Source organism: Bos indicus x Bos taurus, chromosome 7 (genome assembly GCF_003369695.1).
Source record: "Bos indicus x Bos taurus breed Angus x Brahman F1 hybrid chromosome 7, Bos_hybrid_MaternalHap_v2.0, whole genome shotgun sequence".
In the NCBI taxonomy this organism is placed as follows: Eukaryota; Metazoa; Chordata; class Mammalia; order Artiodactyla; family Bovidae; genus Bos; species Bos indicus x Bos taurus.
Window position 1 is genome coordinate 50,355,104 of NC_040082.1, and position 14,212 is coordinate 50,369,315.

The 14,212-nt window shown below is 42.7% G+C and overlaps 1 protein-coding gene across 4 annotated transcripts in view; it reads left to right on the plus strand.

Annotated features, from left to right (window-relative positions):
• Positions 1–14,212, plus strand: part of SH3TC2 (SH3 domain and tetratricopeptide repeats 2) — a 54,549-nt gene that overhangs the window by 1,288 nt on the left and 39,049 nt on the right. For 3 of the 4 annotated variants that reach the window (XM_027546015.1, XM_027546016.1, XM_027546017.1), the window contains exon 2: positions 10,234–10,332. In XM_027546015.1, coding sequence (XP_027401816.1) covers positions 10,234–10,332 — 99 coding nt within the window. Of the gene's footprint in view, positions 1–10,233; positions 10,333–11,841; positions 11,948–14,212 lie in introns of those variants that run through there. The other variant, XM_027546018.1, reaches the window with a different exon arrangement.

Here is a 14,212-nt window from a genome sequence, read left to right on the forward strand (position 1 = left end):
TAAAGGTAACCCAGACTTAAAAATTCCCCAAATAATGCCCTTGGCACTAAATGCACGACCTATAGCTAAAAAACATTTTGCTTCTCCAAATGTCTAAAATGTACACACTTTTCAGACCCTCTCCCTAAATCCTGCTGTCCTTGTACCCCTTGGGAGCAGACATTGCATGGCAGCTGCAAGAATATGAAGGACCACTGGTCTGTAAGGCAGGGAGCTGCATTCTAGATCTGATTTGGTTTATCTCCTCTTAGGCATCCTCACAGTTAATCACCCAGTCTTTGAGGTTAGGTCTTGTCTGGATTTGCCAGACAAGGTCTTGGTTCTTTGATTTGCCTTGAGCAATTTATTTATTAACCTTTCTGTGTTTCAGTTTTCTCATTTGCAGATTTTATGATATAATTATGCTTTCCTTATAAAGTGTTGTGGTAGGGATTAAGTCTACATGAAAAACAGTTAAAACAACCTGACACAGTTAATTAAGCCCAGTAAATAAAACAAGGCACATTAATCACATCTCTATGACTCTGGCATATCATGCTCTCTCTCTAGGTCTCCCTTTGCTCATCTATAAAATGAGGGGGTTGTAAACTCAGCCTGTGGAGGTAAATTAGGGAGCTCTGCTCCTGGTCCCTGACCCCCCAGCTTCAGCCTGAATAACCCTGCTTCTGTTTGACATCCTGTTGTTTAGCCCAAGATTTCATGTAAAGAATTCTGCAGCTTGAAAGAAACAAACCAACACTGAGGAAAACAATCTTAAGTTCTTATGACACTATCATTCAATTACCTTATTATTTCACCACATTTTTGCTGTTCAATTGGTTAGCATCCTGGATTCACTTTTTCACCAATAGTCAGCCTGATATTTATTTCTATTGAGGCTTTTCATGCCATCTCCCCAGTTTTCTGTACTTGTCAGGGCCTTTCCCTGGGGAGGATGATATGGTATTGTAGGTCTGAGGTCAGTTGTTGTAAACATCCCCTTCTAGGTTCCCCTATTTATCCTAGAGAACGGGAACAAGGTACACAAGCTAGAGTGACTTAATAGTATGTGAGTTTGGCAAGTCTCTTATATTCTTTGAACCTCAGTTTTCCTGTCTCTAAAATGAATATAATGATAGTATCTGTCACACAGAGTTTTTGTGAAGATTAAATCAGATAATTCATCTCATGGATTTAGCAGGGTCTGGCTTTTGATAGCCGCTCAGTAATTCCCTGGAAAATCCCATGGATGGAGGATCCTGGTAGGGTCAGACACGACTGAGTGACTTCACTTTCACTTTTCACTTTCATGCATTGGAGAAGGAAATGGCAACCCACTCCAGTGTTCTTGCCTGGAGAATCCCAGGGATGGGGAAGCCTGGTGGGCTGCCGTCTATGGGGTCACACAGAGTTGGACACGACTGAAATGACTTAGCAGCAGCAGCAGCAGCACTAATTGCCGGCTGTTTTGTTAACTAATAAGGACCACTCCACCATCCCTTCTCCTATGCCTGACTCCACTGGAGTAGGAGTCGGTGCTCCTCTTTCTTCGGCTGCTTCTGCCATTGTGTCTGTTTCAGTGGGAGTAAACAGTTAGGACCAACAGTCCTCAGGGGTTAGGGAGGCAGGAAAGGAGAAGGCCTGATAGCACTATGCCCTGGACCGCTGCCCAGCTGGTCTGCAGTGGAGTGACAAAATGAAAAACACTTTTCCTGACGCCCCCCAGGTGTGCTGTATTCTCACACATGGACTCTGCCTGCAGCGTTTGTTCCCATGATGCTTCTTACTTTGGACATGGGCAGGGGGTAGGTTTCTGGTAACTGCCATTATTTCTGACTTCTGGACCCCTGGAAATTCTTGCCACTGTTAAACCACAGTTGCTTAGTTAAGATCACAGAGCAAGCTCATGTCAAGATTTGTTGGCCTAAAAGCTTCTAGCACTGCCGCCTTATCTTTCAACACTATCTTGAAGAGATCTGGCAGATTTATACCCTTATACAGAGGATGTGGGAGAGATACATTTGCCTACATTGATTGCTGTTGTTTGTAACTTTCCTTTCAACCTTTGTTGGTAAATATGAATCATCAGTAGAATTATAAGAGATGGAGGGATGAATGCTGACAATAGTAAATCATGATTCACATTTGAGCTTTAACAAACTTGAGACATTTTGAATATACTGATAATAGATAATATGAGAACATTATGCAACTTTCTACTTTATGTCCTATTAGCTTCAGAGCTTCTTTATTTCTTTCTTTTACTTTTTGGAAAAATAAAAGATTACAGATACAGTTAGAGTCCCCTGGTAGTTTTTCCCAATCTTACTCCTCACTCTCCCTCCCCCAAACTAATCACAGTCATGAATTCAGTGGTTCTGTGCCTTCACTGCATATCTGTATACTCACGAGTGTTCATTGGAAGGACTGATGTTGAGGCTGAAACTCCAATACTTTGGCCACCTGATGTGAAGAGCTGACTCATTTGAAAAGACCCTGATGCTGGGAAAGATTGAAGGCAGGAGGAGAAGGGGACAAGAGAAGATGAGATGGTTGGATGACATCACTGACTCAATGGACATGAGCTTGGGTAAACTCCGGGAGTTGGTGATGGACAGGGAGGCCTGGCGTGCTGCAGTCCATGGGGTTGCAAAGAGTTGGACACAACTGAGTGACTGAACTGAACTGAATTGAATCATTGTAAAGGATTTATTATTAAGATTTTTTAACGTAAAGTGATATTATTATGCAGCCTGTTTTTTTTTTTTTTTTAATAATTCAACACTATGATCTAAGATGGGCTTCCCTGGTGGCTCAGATGGTAAAGAATCTGCCTGCAATGCAAAGATTCAGGTTTGATCCCCAGGTCAGGAAGATCCCCTGGAGAAAGGGAATAGAAACCCATTTCAGTATTTTTGCCTGGAGATGTACAGAGGAGCCTTGTGGGCTATAGTCCATAGGGTCACAAAGAGTCGGACATGACTAAATGACTAACACTACTAAACTATGATCTAAGATACATTCATGTAGATAAACATAGCTGTAATTCTAATTTGATACTTGTCCCAACAAGGACAATGTCGGTTCACATCATAAAAACTGCTGGTGGTATGCTTGTCAAGTCAAAGAAATAAAATGTGTGTGGAGAAAAAAAGCATGCAGGGAAATCTTTACTGTTTAGTTTTCTTAAATTTGGGAGTGGTGGTGAACAAGTGGGCCCAAGGAGAGACTGAGAGAGAAGTGGGAGTATATTCTCATTTCCAGCAAGTTTCTGTGACTGAAATATCTCCTGAGTTGGAGACCTTAGACTTCAGTGTTCTGAGGTTGGGTTTATGTAGTGGAACCGGCAAGATCTACACCCATAATCTGGATGGCCTCTGACTCTGTATGACTCTGGTAAAATCACTACTTCTCTCTGGGCCTTAGTTTCTCAACAGTAAAATTAGGAGTGGAATTCAGTGATCTCTGTTCCTTTCAAATATTCATTTTCTGTAATTATTGCCTCTCCTCATTTTTATGTCTCATATTTAAAATGTCAAGATGCCTTCCCTTTTCTAACTTTAAAATACAGTGTTATTCACTGTATTCCCTGTCTCCTCATTTGCCAAGATCACAGTCCACATTCTCACTCACACTGTGGACTGTCACACAGTTTTCAGCTATGCTCCCTGCCTCTCTTTCTTGCCTCTCCCTGTCTTTTCAGTGCCATCCCAGGTAGAATTTCCACTTTTGTTTTGCCACACCCATGCTCAAGAATGTTCCATAGCTCCATATTGCTTGCTATATCCATTCTAAATTCCTTTGACTTCTTTATAATGTTCTCCTTATCCTGACCCTACCATATTTATCAATTTTAGCTCCACCATCCTGACCTCTCCAGTATGTTGTCGGCTCATGTGCATGCAAACATTTGCTCCTGTCCTGCTGATCTCTTTACCAGTAATCCCATTTTTCTACCACCTATATAAATCTACCAACAAAATAAAGAGGGAGCCATAGACTGGGAGATAATATTTGTAAATTACATATCTAATACTTGTATCCAGAATAGAAAAAAAAAAACTTATAACTCAGTAATGAGAAAATAAATAATCCAATACAAATTTTCAGAGAGTTTCATTCAGAAAATATAGGGATGGAAACCATACATGTGAAAAACGCTCAGCATCATTAGCTGTGCTCAGTCATGTCTGACTCTTTGTGACCCCATGGACTGTAGTCCCACCAGGCTTCCCTGTCCGTGGAATTTTACAGGTGAGAATACTGGAGTGGGTTGCCATTCTCTTCTCCAGGGAATCTTCCTAACCCAGGAATTGAACCCAAGTCTCTTGCATCTCCTGCATTGGTAGGCAGACTCTTTACCACTAGTGCCATCTGGGAATCCCTCATTAGTTATTAGGAAAGTGTAAATTAAAATGAGATAAAACCACACACCTACTAGAATGACTACAATTAAGAAGACTGATACTAAAGTGGTGTGGATGTGGAGAAACAGGAACTTTCATGTGTAGCTGATGGGAATGCAAAAGGTACAGCAACTTTGGAAAGCAGTTTGGCAGGGTTTTTTGAACTAAGCGTTGGTAATTTTCTCTGACCAATAATAAAAATAAAACTAGCTTCCAGAAAGTAATTTATTGATTCACAAATGAAAAGTCCAGGGATTATTTGTTTCAAGTATGTCTGGATCAAAGTATTTAAATGATTTTAACTGATTCCAGCTGAGCTATTTGAAAACCTAAAAGATGATGCGGTTAAAGTGCTGCACTCAATATGCCAGCACATTTGAAAAACTCAGCAATGGCCACAGAACTGGAAAAGGTCAGTTTTCATTCTAACCATGAAGAAGGGCAATGCCAAAGGATATTCAACTATTAGGCTGATTTCACACGCCTCCCATGTGATTTCATATGCTTCCCTGATTTTACCAAGGTTTCCCTGGTGGCTCAGCTGGTAAAGAATCCTCCTGCAATGTGGGATTCCTGGGTTTGATCCCTGGGTTGGAAAGATCCCCTGGAGAAGGGAATGGCTACCCACTCCAGTATTGTGGCCTGGAAAATTCCATGGACTGTATAGTCTATGTGGTCGAAAAGAGTCAGGCACGATTGAGCGTGCCTTCACTTTCACAAGCTAGCAAGGTAATGCTCAAAAACCTTCAAGCTAGGTTTCAATGGTACATGAACCAAGAACTTCCAGATGTACAAGCTGGATTTAGAAAAGGCAGAGGAACCAGAGATCAAATTGCCAATATCTGTCGAATCATAGAAAAAGCAAGAGAATTCCAGAAAAACATCTACTTCTGCTTGATCGACTATGCTAAAGCCTTTGACTGTGTGGATTACAACAAACTGTGGAAAATTCTTCAAGATATGGAATACCAGATCACCTGACCTGCCTCCTGAGAAACCTGTATGCAGGTCAAGAAGTAATAGTTAAAATTGGACATGGAACAACGGATTGGTTCAAAATTGGGAAAGGAGTACATCAAGGCTGTATATTGTCATCTTGCTTATTTAACTTCTATGCACAGTACATCATGTGAAATAGTGGGCTGGATGAAGCACAGGCTGGGATCAAGATTGCCAGTAGAAATAACAACAACTTCAGATATGCAGATGACACCACCCTAATGGCAGAATGTGAAGAGGAACTAAAGAGCTTCTTGATGAAGGTGAAAGACAAGAGTGAAAAAGCTGGCCCTAAAACTCAACATTCAAGAAAACTAAGATCATGGTATCCGGTCCCATCACTTCATGGCAAATAGATGGGGAAAAAGTGGAAACAGTAGCAGATTTTATTTTCTTGGACTTCCAAATCACCACAGACTGTGATTGCAGCCATGAAATTAAAAGACACTTGCTCCTTGGAAGTAAAGCTATGATAGACCTAGACAGAGTATTAAAAAGCAGAGATATCACTTTGCTGACAAAGGTCCATATAGTCAAAGGTATGTGTTTTCAGGCAGTCATGTATGGGTGTGAGAGTTGGACCATAAAGAAGGCTGAGCGCCAAAGAACTGATGCTTTTGAACTATGGTGCTGGAGAAGGCTCTTTTTTTTTGGATAAGACTCGAGTCCCTTGGACCGCAAGGAGATCAAACCAGTGAATCCTAAAAGAAACACACCCTAAATATTCTTTGGAGGGACTGATGCTGAAGCTGAAGCTCTAATACTTTGGCCACCTGATGCAAAGAGCCAACTCATTGGAAAAGACCCTGATGCTGGGAAGGAATGAGGGCAGGAAAAGAAGGGAGCAACAGAGGATGAGATGGTTGCGAGCATCACCAACTAAGTGGACATGAACTGGGCAATATCTGGGAAATAACGTAGGTCAGAGAAGTGTGGCGTGCTGCAGTCCATGGGGTCACAAACAGTCCAACATGGCTTAGCAACTGAACAACAATTCCAACAACCTTTCCCACTCTGTTTAGAAAATCGCTAGCTACCCCAAGTCATGCAAATACTCTTCTATATTTCGCTCCAAGTTTTTTTGGTATCTTTTAAAAAACAAGCACCTAAATAATTCTGATGCAGATCATCCACAAATCACATTCTGGAAAACTGTGATTTTTCTTCTCTATACCTCACATGTTCTTTAAGAGCTGTGCGCCCTGCCTTCTCCCCCAAACTGAGGTCAACATCCTGAACTTCCTTATTCAAGATGGGATCATGCCACAGACTCTCAAGGTCCTTAGGCAACTGTCTCTTCTTATGGACACACAAAGCTTGCCAGGACTAGGTGTAAATAAGTGAGCTGGCATTTCTGGGGACCATGATGGCCAGAGAACAAATGCCCCGTAGAGGTGGCAGCAACCACTCAGTGCCAGCTGACTGTTGCCAGATGAGCATGAGGGCCCCAGACTATAGTTCTTCTAGTATTCAAAGCAAAGCCAAGCATCTGGGTTATGTAAAACATCCTGATTTCTAAATGATGTAGAGCAATTTAAATCTTAAAAGTGCACAGTGTAGAGGAAAAAAAAGAAAAGAAAAATGTTGGTGGGTTTTTATGGCCTGTGGCCTCTGGTATACCAGTTTTCAAACTCTATCCTAGAGTAGGGAACCAGGCTGCCACTCAAAGTGATTCTAGGACCTGCAGGATTATTACCTGGGAGCATATTAGAAATGCAGAATCTCAAGCTTGCAACTACTGAGGCAGAATCTGCATTTTATCAATGAGTGCTGATAAGTGTTACCCGCTCAGTCGCATCTGACCCTTTGGGACTGTAGCCGGGCAGGTTCCTCTGTCCATGGGATTCTCCAGGCAAGAATACCGGAGTGGGTAGTCATTCCGTTCTCCAGAAAATCTTCCTGACCCAGGGATGGAAACAGGGTCTCCTGCATGGTAGGCAGATTCTTTACCGTCTGAGCCACTAGGGCAGTTTATCAATAGCCCAGGTGATTCATTACAGTTTGAAAACCTCATGCAGATATGTGGTTCTTACTGACTCAAATCAGAATCATTTGGGGAACTTAAGAAAAATACCTGCATTGATGTGGTGACGTCGCGCTCTTCCTGTCTCGGCTTAAGCAGCACCTGACAAGGAACAGACGTTCAAGGCAACAGGACCACTCTTCTCATTTGCCCGGGCCCCTCATCTCCCCTTCCTGCCTGTTGGTGGTGTGTGTACGGCAGGTGCTGTGTGAATCACGTCCCATCTGGGTCTCCTGCCCCTCTGTCTCAGGGCATCGGCGGGGCCGGGTGCTCAGACGCAGCGCGGACATTCTCACCTCGCTTTCCCGGAGGGTCTCGCGAGGCGTCGCGCCGTGCTAGCCTCTCTGTGCGTGAATATCCCATCTGCCCTTGCGGTGCCCCTGGAGCGCTCCAGTTTTTCCCTCAGCGGGTGAAGCTTCCAGTTCCCAGCGAGCCCCTGGGGTCCCCCCCTGAGGTGGTGCATCTAGCTGTCTTGGAGTGTCGAGATGATAAGGGAGGCAACGTGCCTCGTGGTGGTTGTCCTCACTGTGTGCTGTGAGGACTGACTTGGCCCTCGTATTCCCCCTTCTCCGGGGTTGCACGGGGGAGTTTGAGCGACCATGGAGGGTCCGGCGAGGCGAAGCGGAGCCTCTGTGAGACATTTCAGCTCCTTGTGAGGTAAATGGAGGAGTCTGAGGCCTCATGGACGTTTCGCTTACCTTGCCTCAGGAACCCCCTCCTTGCAGCCCTTCCCCAGCCAAAAGAGAACTGGCCTCCCTTGAAGTGCCTCCGTGGGCCCAATGGGGAGACAAAGGGTGGAGGACGACGCTCCCTGAGTCAGAAAGCCTTCTCTAGCCATTCGAGAGCGAGCCTAGGGGTACTGGACCTCCCAGCCTCCGCCCCTCCAAAGCGCACAGAGGATGAGGGGTGGGCTGACCTCGCGGTGGGGTGGAGCGCTGCTCTTCCTGGGAGAGGGGGAAGAAAAAGAGAAATCAAAGGAAAGGAAGAGAAAAGAAAAGTACGTGTGACTGGGTAGCATGATGAAGGACATAAATTAACATTTTTGGAGATGAGGCCTAGGCACTGATATTTTAAAAAGTCAGTTTTTTCAAAAGCCAGTTGGGTGACTTAAATAGGTAGACAGGGTTGAAAAGCACTCAGATCAAGCCTTCACCTATAATCGGGAAAAGTGAAATCTGAAAAAAATGGACAAATGAAATATCCTGACCAGTGTCACTTAACCAATGTATGGGAGAATCTGATTTGTGCAAACTCATCTCTCATGATTCTCAAGCCAGAAACTTTTCTGCTGCAGTTACTTTGGTTCCTGGGGGCAGAACTACAAAATGATCTCGGTAGACTATAGCTCATTACTGTTGGCTTCCAGGTAAGCTGCCTAATTTCAGCACTAACAAGATTGCTACATGAAAAGCTGTGAGCTAATGACCCTGCCTTCAGCACATTCAAGCCTAAATTCATTTCATTCTCCCTGTTCATTACCCTAAAAAAGTGCTAACTGTTCCTGCTATGAAAAAATGGAAGATCCTCAGCTTGGGATCAAAATCCCACTGAACAGGCATGGAAGAAGGCAGACTTCTGGCAGCAATATGAGGATTTGGGTTCAAGGTTAACCAGCCATGATTGGATGGTGTGTGATTACTTCATTCCTTATCACTCTTGGACTGCCTGAAGCACAGGTCCAGAATGCTAACCTAATAGATCTGCTTGACTTTGATCCACCAGCATTTTACAAATGAAGAAGTTGGATGGATTAGATGACTAACTGACAATTAGTAGCTGAGCCCAGATTCCTAATCCCTATTTCCAGTGTCAGGTATTGCTTGATAATATTCTGACCCCATGGTAGAGTCCTTGAGCAGTGTCATGTTCAAAAGAACAGAGCAACCAACAATAGTGGGTTAAGAACTTGAGTTCTTTTGTTGTATTTTGAGGATACATGAAAGAGGCCCACATTCCATGTCAATACTTTCAAATTTCCCTTCTGTTTTTTTTTTTTTTTTTTTAATCTACTGCCTTGTGCTTTATAACTGCACTTTTCTTCTCTTTTCAACTCTGTGCCATCAAAATAGCCTCCTCCTTAACCCTAGTATGTGCTATGATCTTCTCTTTTTCATTCTGGTTTTACAGCTGCAAAGACTGAGGAGGAAAAAAGATCCCATACAGCAACGGTCTCCAACCTTTTTGGCACTAGGGACTGATTTTGTGGAAGACAGTTTTTTCCAGTGACTGGGGGTGGGAAATGGTTTTAGGATGATTCCAGCATATTACATTTATTGTGCACTGTATTTCTATTATTATTACATCAACTCCACCTCAGATCAGTAGGCATTAGATCCTAGAGGTTGGGGACCCCTGCCATACAGAAGTCTGTATAGTGGGCAGACAGAAGGATAGTTTGGGGCCAATCATAGATGTCAGGGCCATTACAACCATGCCCTAGTCACCTCCCTCAGGATGTTACTCTCAATTGCTCTGCTCCAGCATTTCCATTATCCATCTTGCTGTAGTCAGATTTGTTATGACCTTGTAGGCCCAGCATATATTGAACACGTAAGCCATGGGACTCACTCTAACCTGTAGGTGGGAAATCTGTTTTTTTTTTTTTTTTCCCCTTTTTTAAATATAGTGGAGATATCCAGGCTGCTGTAGCATTGGGATAGCATGCTTTAGTTGAGAACTAAATAATTCTAAGGCAAAAGTGATAATAATTAGAATTCTTCTGGACCACCAGCCTGGAGAAAAGAATGATTTCTGACAAAAACTTGTAACCCTTGCTTATGGCTTACTTACACTCTCACAAATGACCTTTCATTTGATCTTCTCCAGGTAAAGATACTTCTTCCAAGGATCCAACCATATCGAGTGAATTTATATCCTCATCTGAAAATAAGGAAAAATGTTTCCTGCCACAGAACATGATTCCAGGTATCTAAACCCCAAAGACAAAACTTATTTAAAAATATTTTTCATGTAGAATGAAAAAAAAGGGGGTTACAGTAACCCCCTTAACAGTCTCATCTTCAAGTTCCCTCCCTCTGATCCTTCCTGGGCACCACCATTAAATACATCTTTGTAAGCATGACCTTGACTATGATATTCACTTGCCCACAAATATTCCACTGCTCTTCATTGTCTGTGTGATTAAAGCTAAACCACTCAGCTGACTCTGAAAGCTTTTCACAACCTGGTACATATTAGGAGCTCTATACATATTTGCTGTATTAAATAAAGTATATATCACCAAGTAGATTTTAAGGTGCTGAAGGGAAGGTGCAATTTTTTGAATAATTAAGTGTTCTACATAGTATGGCAACCCACTCCAGTACTCTTGCCTGGAAAATCCCATGGACAGAGGGGCCTGGTAGGCTGCAGTCCATGGGGTCGCTAGGAGTCGGACATGACTGAGCGACTTCACTTTCACTTTTCACTCTCATGCATTGGAGAAGGAAATGGCAACCCACTCCAGTGTTCTTGCCTGGAGAATCCCAGGGACCGAGAGCCTGGTGGGCTGCTGTCTATGGGGTCGCACAGAGTCGGATACGACTGAAGCGACTTAGCAGTAGCGTAGTACCTAAAAGAGTTGTTTGTACATATGTAACTGGTGCTCAGAAAATGTTTGGTAAATAAATACATGAATGATTGAATAAGTCCATGGAGGTCTTGTTTGTCTTCTATATACCACCTTATACAGAGGTTATTAAATATATAAAGGAATAAAGGGTTGAGTATGTGGGATGAGATTGGTTGAGCAGAAGGGTGTCTGAGTGATTCTTTCAGAAGGGAAAAAAAAGATTTTGAAATTAAAGTAGAAAAAATCTTTTTCTTAATACATATTTTTCCACAATGTTATCCTTAAGAGACTTTAATGAAACTGGCAAAGACAACCATCCTCAGAGAGAGAGGTATACCTGAGCTGAACCTTGTACTGGAAATTCTGAGGATAAACCTGGGGAAAACCCAGTTTCTATTATCCAGTAACAGGTACCGTTTTTAATGGCAACTCATGTACAAAGCACATGCTAAGTCATGCCTGCATCTACTTCTCATCCTCACATACTCACTTCTAGGAGGTGGCACCACATTCTGCATTTCAAAGGTGGCAAACAGAGACTCACAGAGTGTGGTAAGTTCCCCAGTGCCACACAGTTAATACACGAGGAGAAAGGGATTCAATCCCCAGTCCTTGTTTGTAACCATAATGCCCTGTTGTTTCCCAAACATGTACTTCTCTACAGCATACAAAATCAAGATTTGTGAAAAAAGATCCGCAGTATGAATGTTTCAAAGGATATGTACTATGTAAACAGATAGTGTATAATGTCATGCCACATTCTTTCCCCCATTTTAAATTCTGTCAAGCTTCTTTGTTGACTATGAAAAAACCTTGCCCTCTATTTTTTTGCTGTTCTGTCAATCTGCTTATCTGTCTGTCAGCTTGGGCCATCTCTGAAAAAGCTGAATCGCCAACCATCTGTTGTTTCATGAACACAGTGGAGTCAGCATTTTATCCTATCAGTGAATGAAGGCAAGTGAACAAAGGGTACGTGTAGGTGAAACTTAACCTCCTGAGCCAGAACTTGTCCATCTTTCAGCATTTTCTGCCATGATGCTGTTTCCAAGAAGGTCATAGTGTGGGAAGGGGAGACTCAGCTCCAACTGCCAACCTCTTCTTCATGAGGAAGAGTCACAGACAGTCAATCAGATACATTATCATGATTAAACCGCTAGTTTTCAGAAAGATTAAAGAAGTGACAAAATGTACTTTGCACTAAAAGTAGAGTGAACCTGATTTATTCCCTTGTCCTCAGTGGGCACTGTAGGATCCCACATTGACCTAGAGGTGTTGCTCTGAGTATCAGCTCTCACTGGTTGAGATCCAAAAGCAGTCTGCTTGTTTAAATCCAGGTCTTTTGAGTTCCATAACCATGAACTCAAGTGCATGGCAAGGAGATTCACTTTGAAGGGGCCATCACTTATCAGGAGCTTTTCTGGGGGAGTTTCTGGAGAGGAGTGTGGATCAGGCTTTGGAAGGACAAGAAGTTTAGTGAAAAGAAATCACAGAATCAGTTAGTGTCAAGGTTAATTACAGTGTAACATGATGAGGGCAGTGAGCAGAAACTGCTGGAGTACTAGGGTAGGGATGGGGGTTTGTGACGGACAACAGTTAATGCTTAATGTGTTTGTTGAATGTTTAGTATGTACCCAATACTGAACAGAATGCTTTATGCACATAATCTCATTTAGTAAGCCTCTTAAAAATTCTGTGGGATTGTACTGTAAAAGCTCTTCAGCTAATGAGAAAAGTCAAGTGTAGAGGGGTAATTAACTGCTCAGGGTGGCACAGTTAACAAAGGCAGAGCCAAGCCTTGAGCCCAAGTCTGTGTGACTCCTCCTCCCTGGGCTTTACCTCCTCCCAGAGATCAGTGTTCAGTGAGGCTACCAGATGAACATTGGACCTGAACTGCTGAAGATGGAGGACTTGCATGAGATTAGAACACAGGCCAGGGAGGAGCGGAGTGGAATAAACATCCACCTGAAGCTCTCGCCGATGTCAGGTCAGTGGGTATTGTGTTGGAGCTGGCCTGCAGCCACAGCATTCCCGCAACTTCTGCGTTAGAGACAAGCCTTTATAAAGATAGAAGTTCAGGCTGCCTGTGTGCTCAGGCGAGCATGACAAGGACTATCTTTAATGTGTTCAGGAATTTGCAGAAGCCCTGGCAAGTTAAGGCTAGAGGACAAACCTCTGTGCTTATCAAGTTGATGCCTTCATGGTTCATTGTGTTTGAAAATTATTAATGGGATTGCTACTTATTGTCTAAAGAAGACACATGGCAAAGTGCAGTTATAATGATGAACCTCCTCAGTGTGGTCTTTCACGACAGCACTATCCACTCTCCAAAAGCTCCGTCACTCTGTCTCCTTACCCTATTAACATTTTTTTACTCATACCCCTTTTCTCCATCTGAAATTATTGTGTGCACGGAATTGGTTACTTGCCAAGAACACAAGCTCCATGAGAGCAGGACCATGTTTATTTTGTTCCCACTGTATCCTAGCACCTAAAACAGCTTCTGTTCAGAGTGTTGGTTTGAATGAATGTGCATTTTGAAGATATTAAAGATAGGTTATAATATATTAACCATTTATCCTGACAAACAATAAATGCATTATCAGAAAGAAGCGTGTTAGAGGAAATACATGTGTATAGGTACAATGCATGGGCTTCCCTGGTGACTTAGTGGTAAAGAATCAGCTTGCAATGCAAGAGATGTGGGTTCAATCCTTGGGTTGGGAAGATCCTCTGGAGAAGGAAATGGCAGCCCATTTCAGTACTCTTGTCTGGGAAATGCCATGGACAGAGGAACCTGGTGGGCTGCAGGAGGCTGGTGCGACTCCATGGAGTTGCAAAAGAGTCAGACACAACAACAGCAATGTATAATGCATAAAGTACATTATTACATATCATAAATCTGACATATAAATACTCTTCCATAAATACAGATAAATTTCATATTCTTTGGAAACTTTCACAAATCATCCACAGGAGGAAATATATGTTTTAGCTGATTCTTTGTGGTACTGTTCCCTCAGGGCCAGCCAGCTAGGAATATACCCTGTACAAACAGAAATAACCAACCCAACTGTAGCAGTTCCTGAGATTCTAGAACATTCTGGGCTTCACCATTTTTTGTTTTTTGTTTTTTTTTTTTTTTTTGAGGGGGGAGAAGTTTCAAGAATGTGCTCAGAGAATTTTTAAGATTACTTAACAATTACTTAACAATCTCTAATTGATGAGACCGTCACT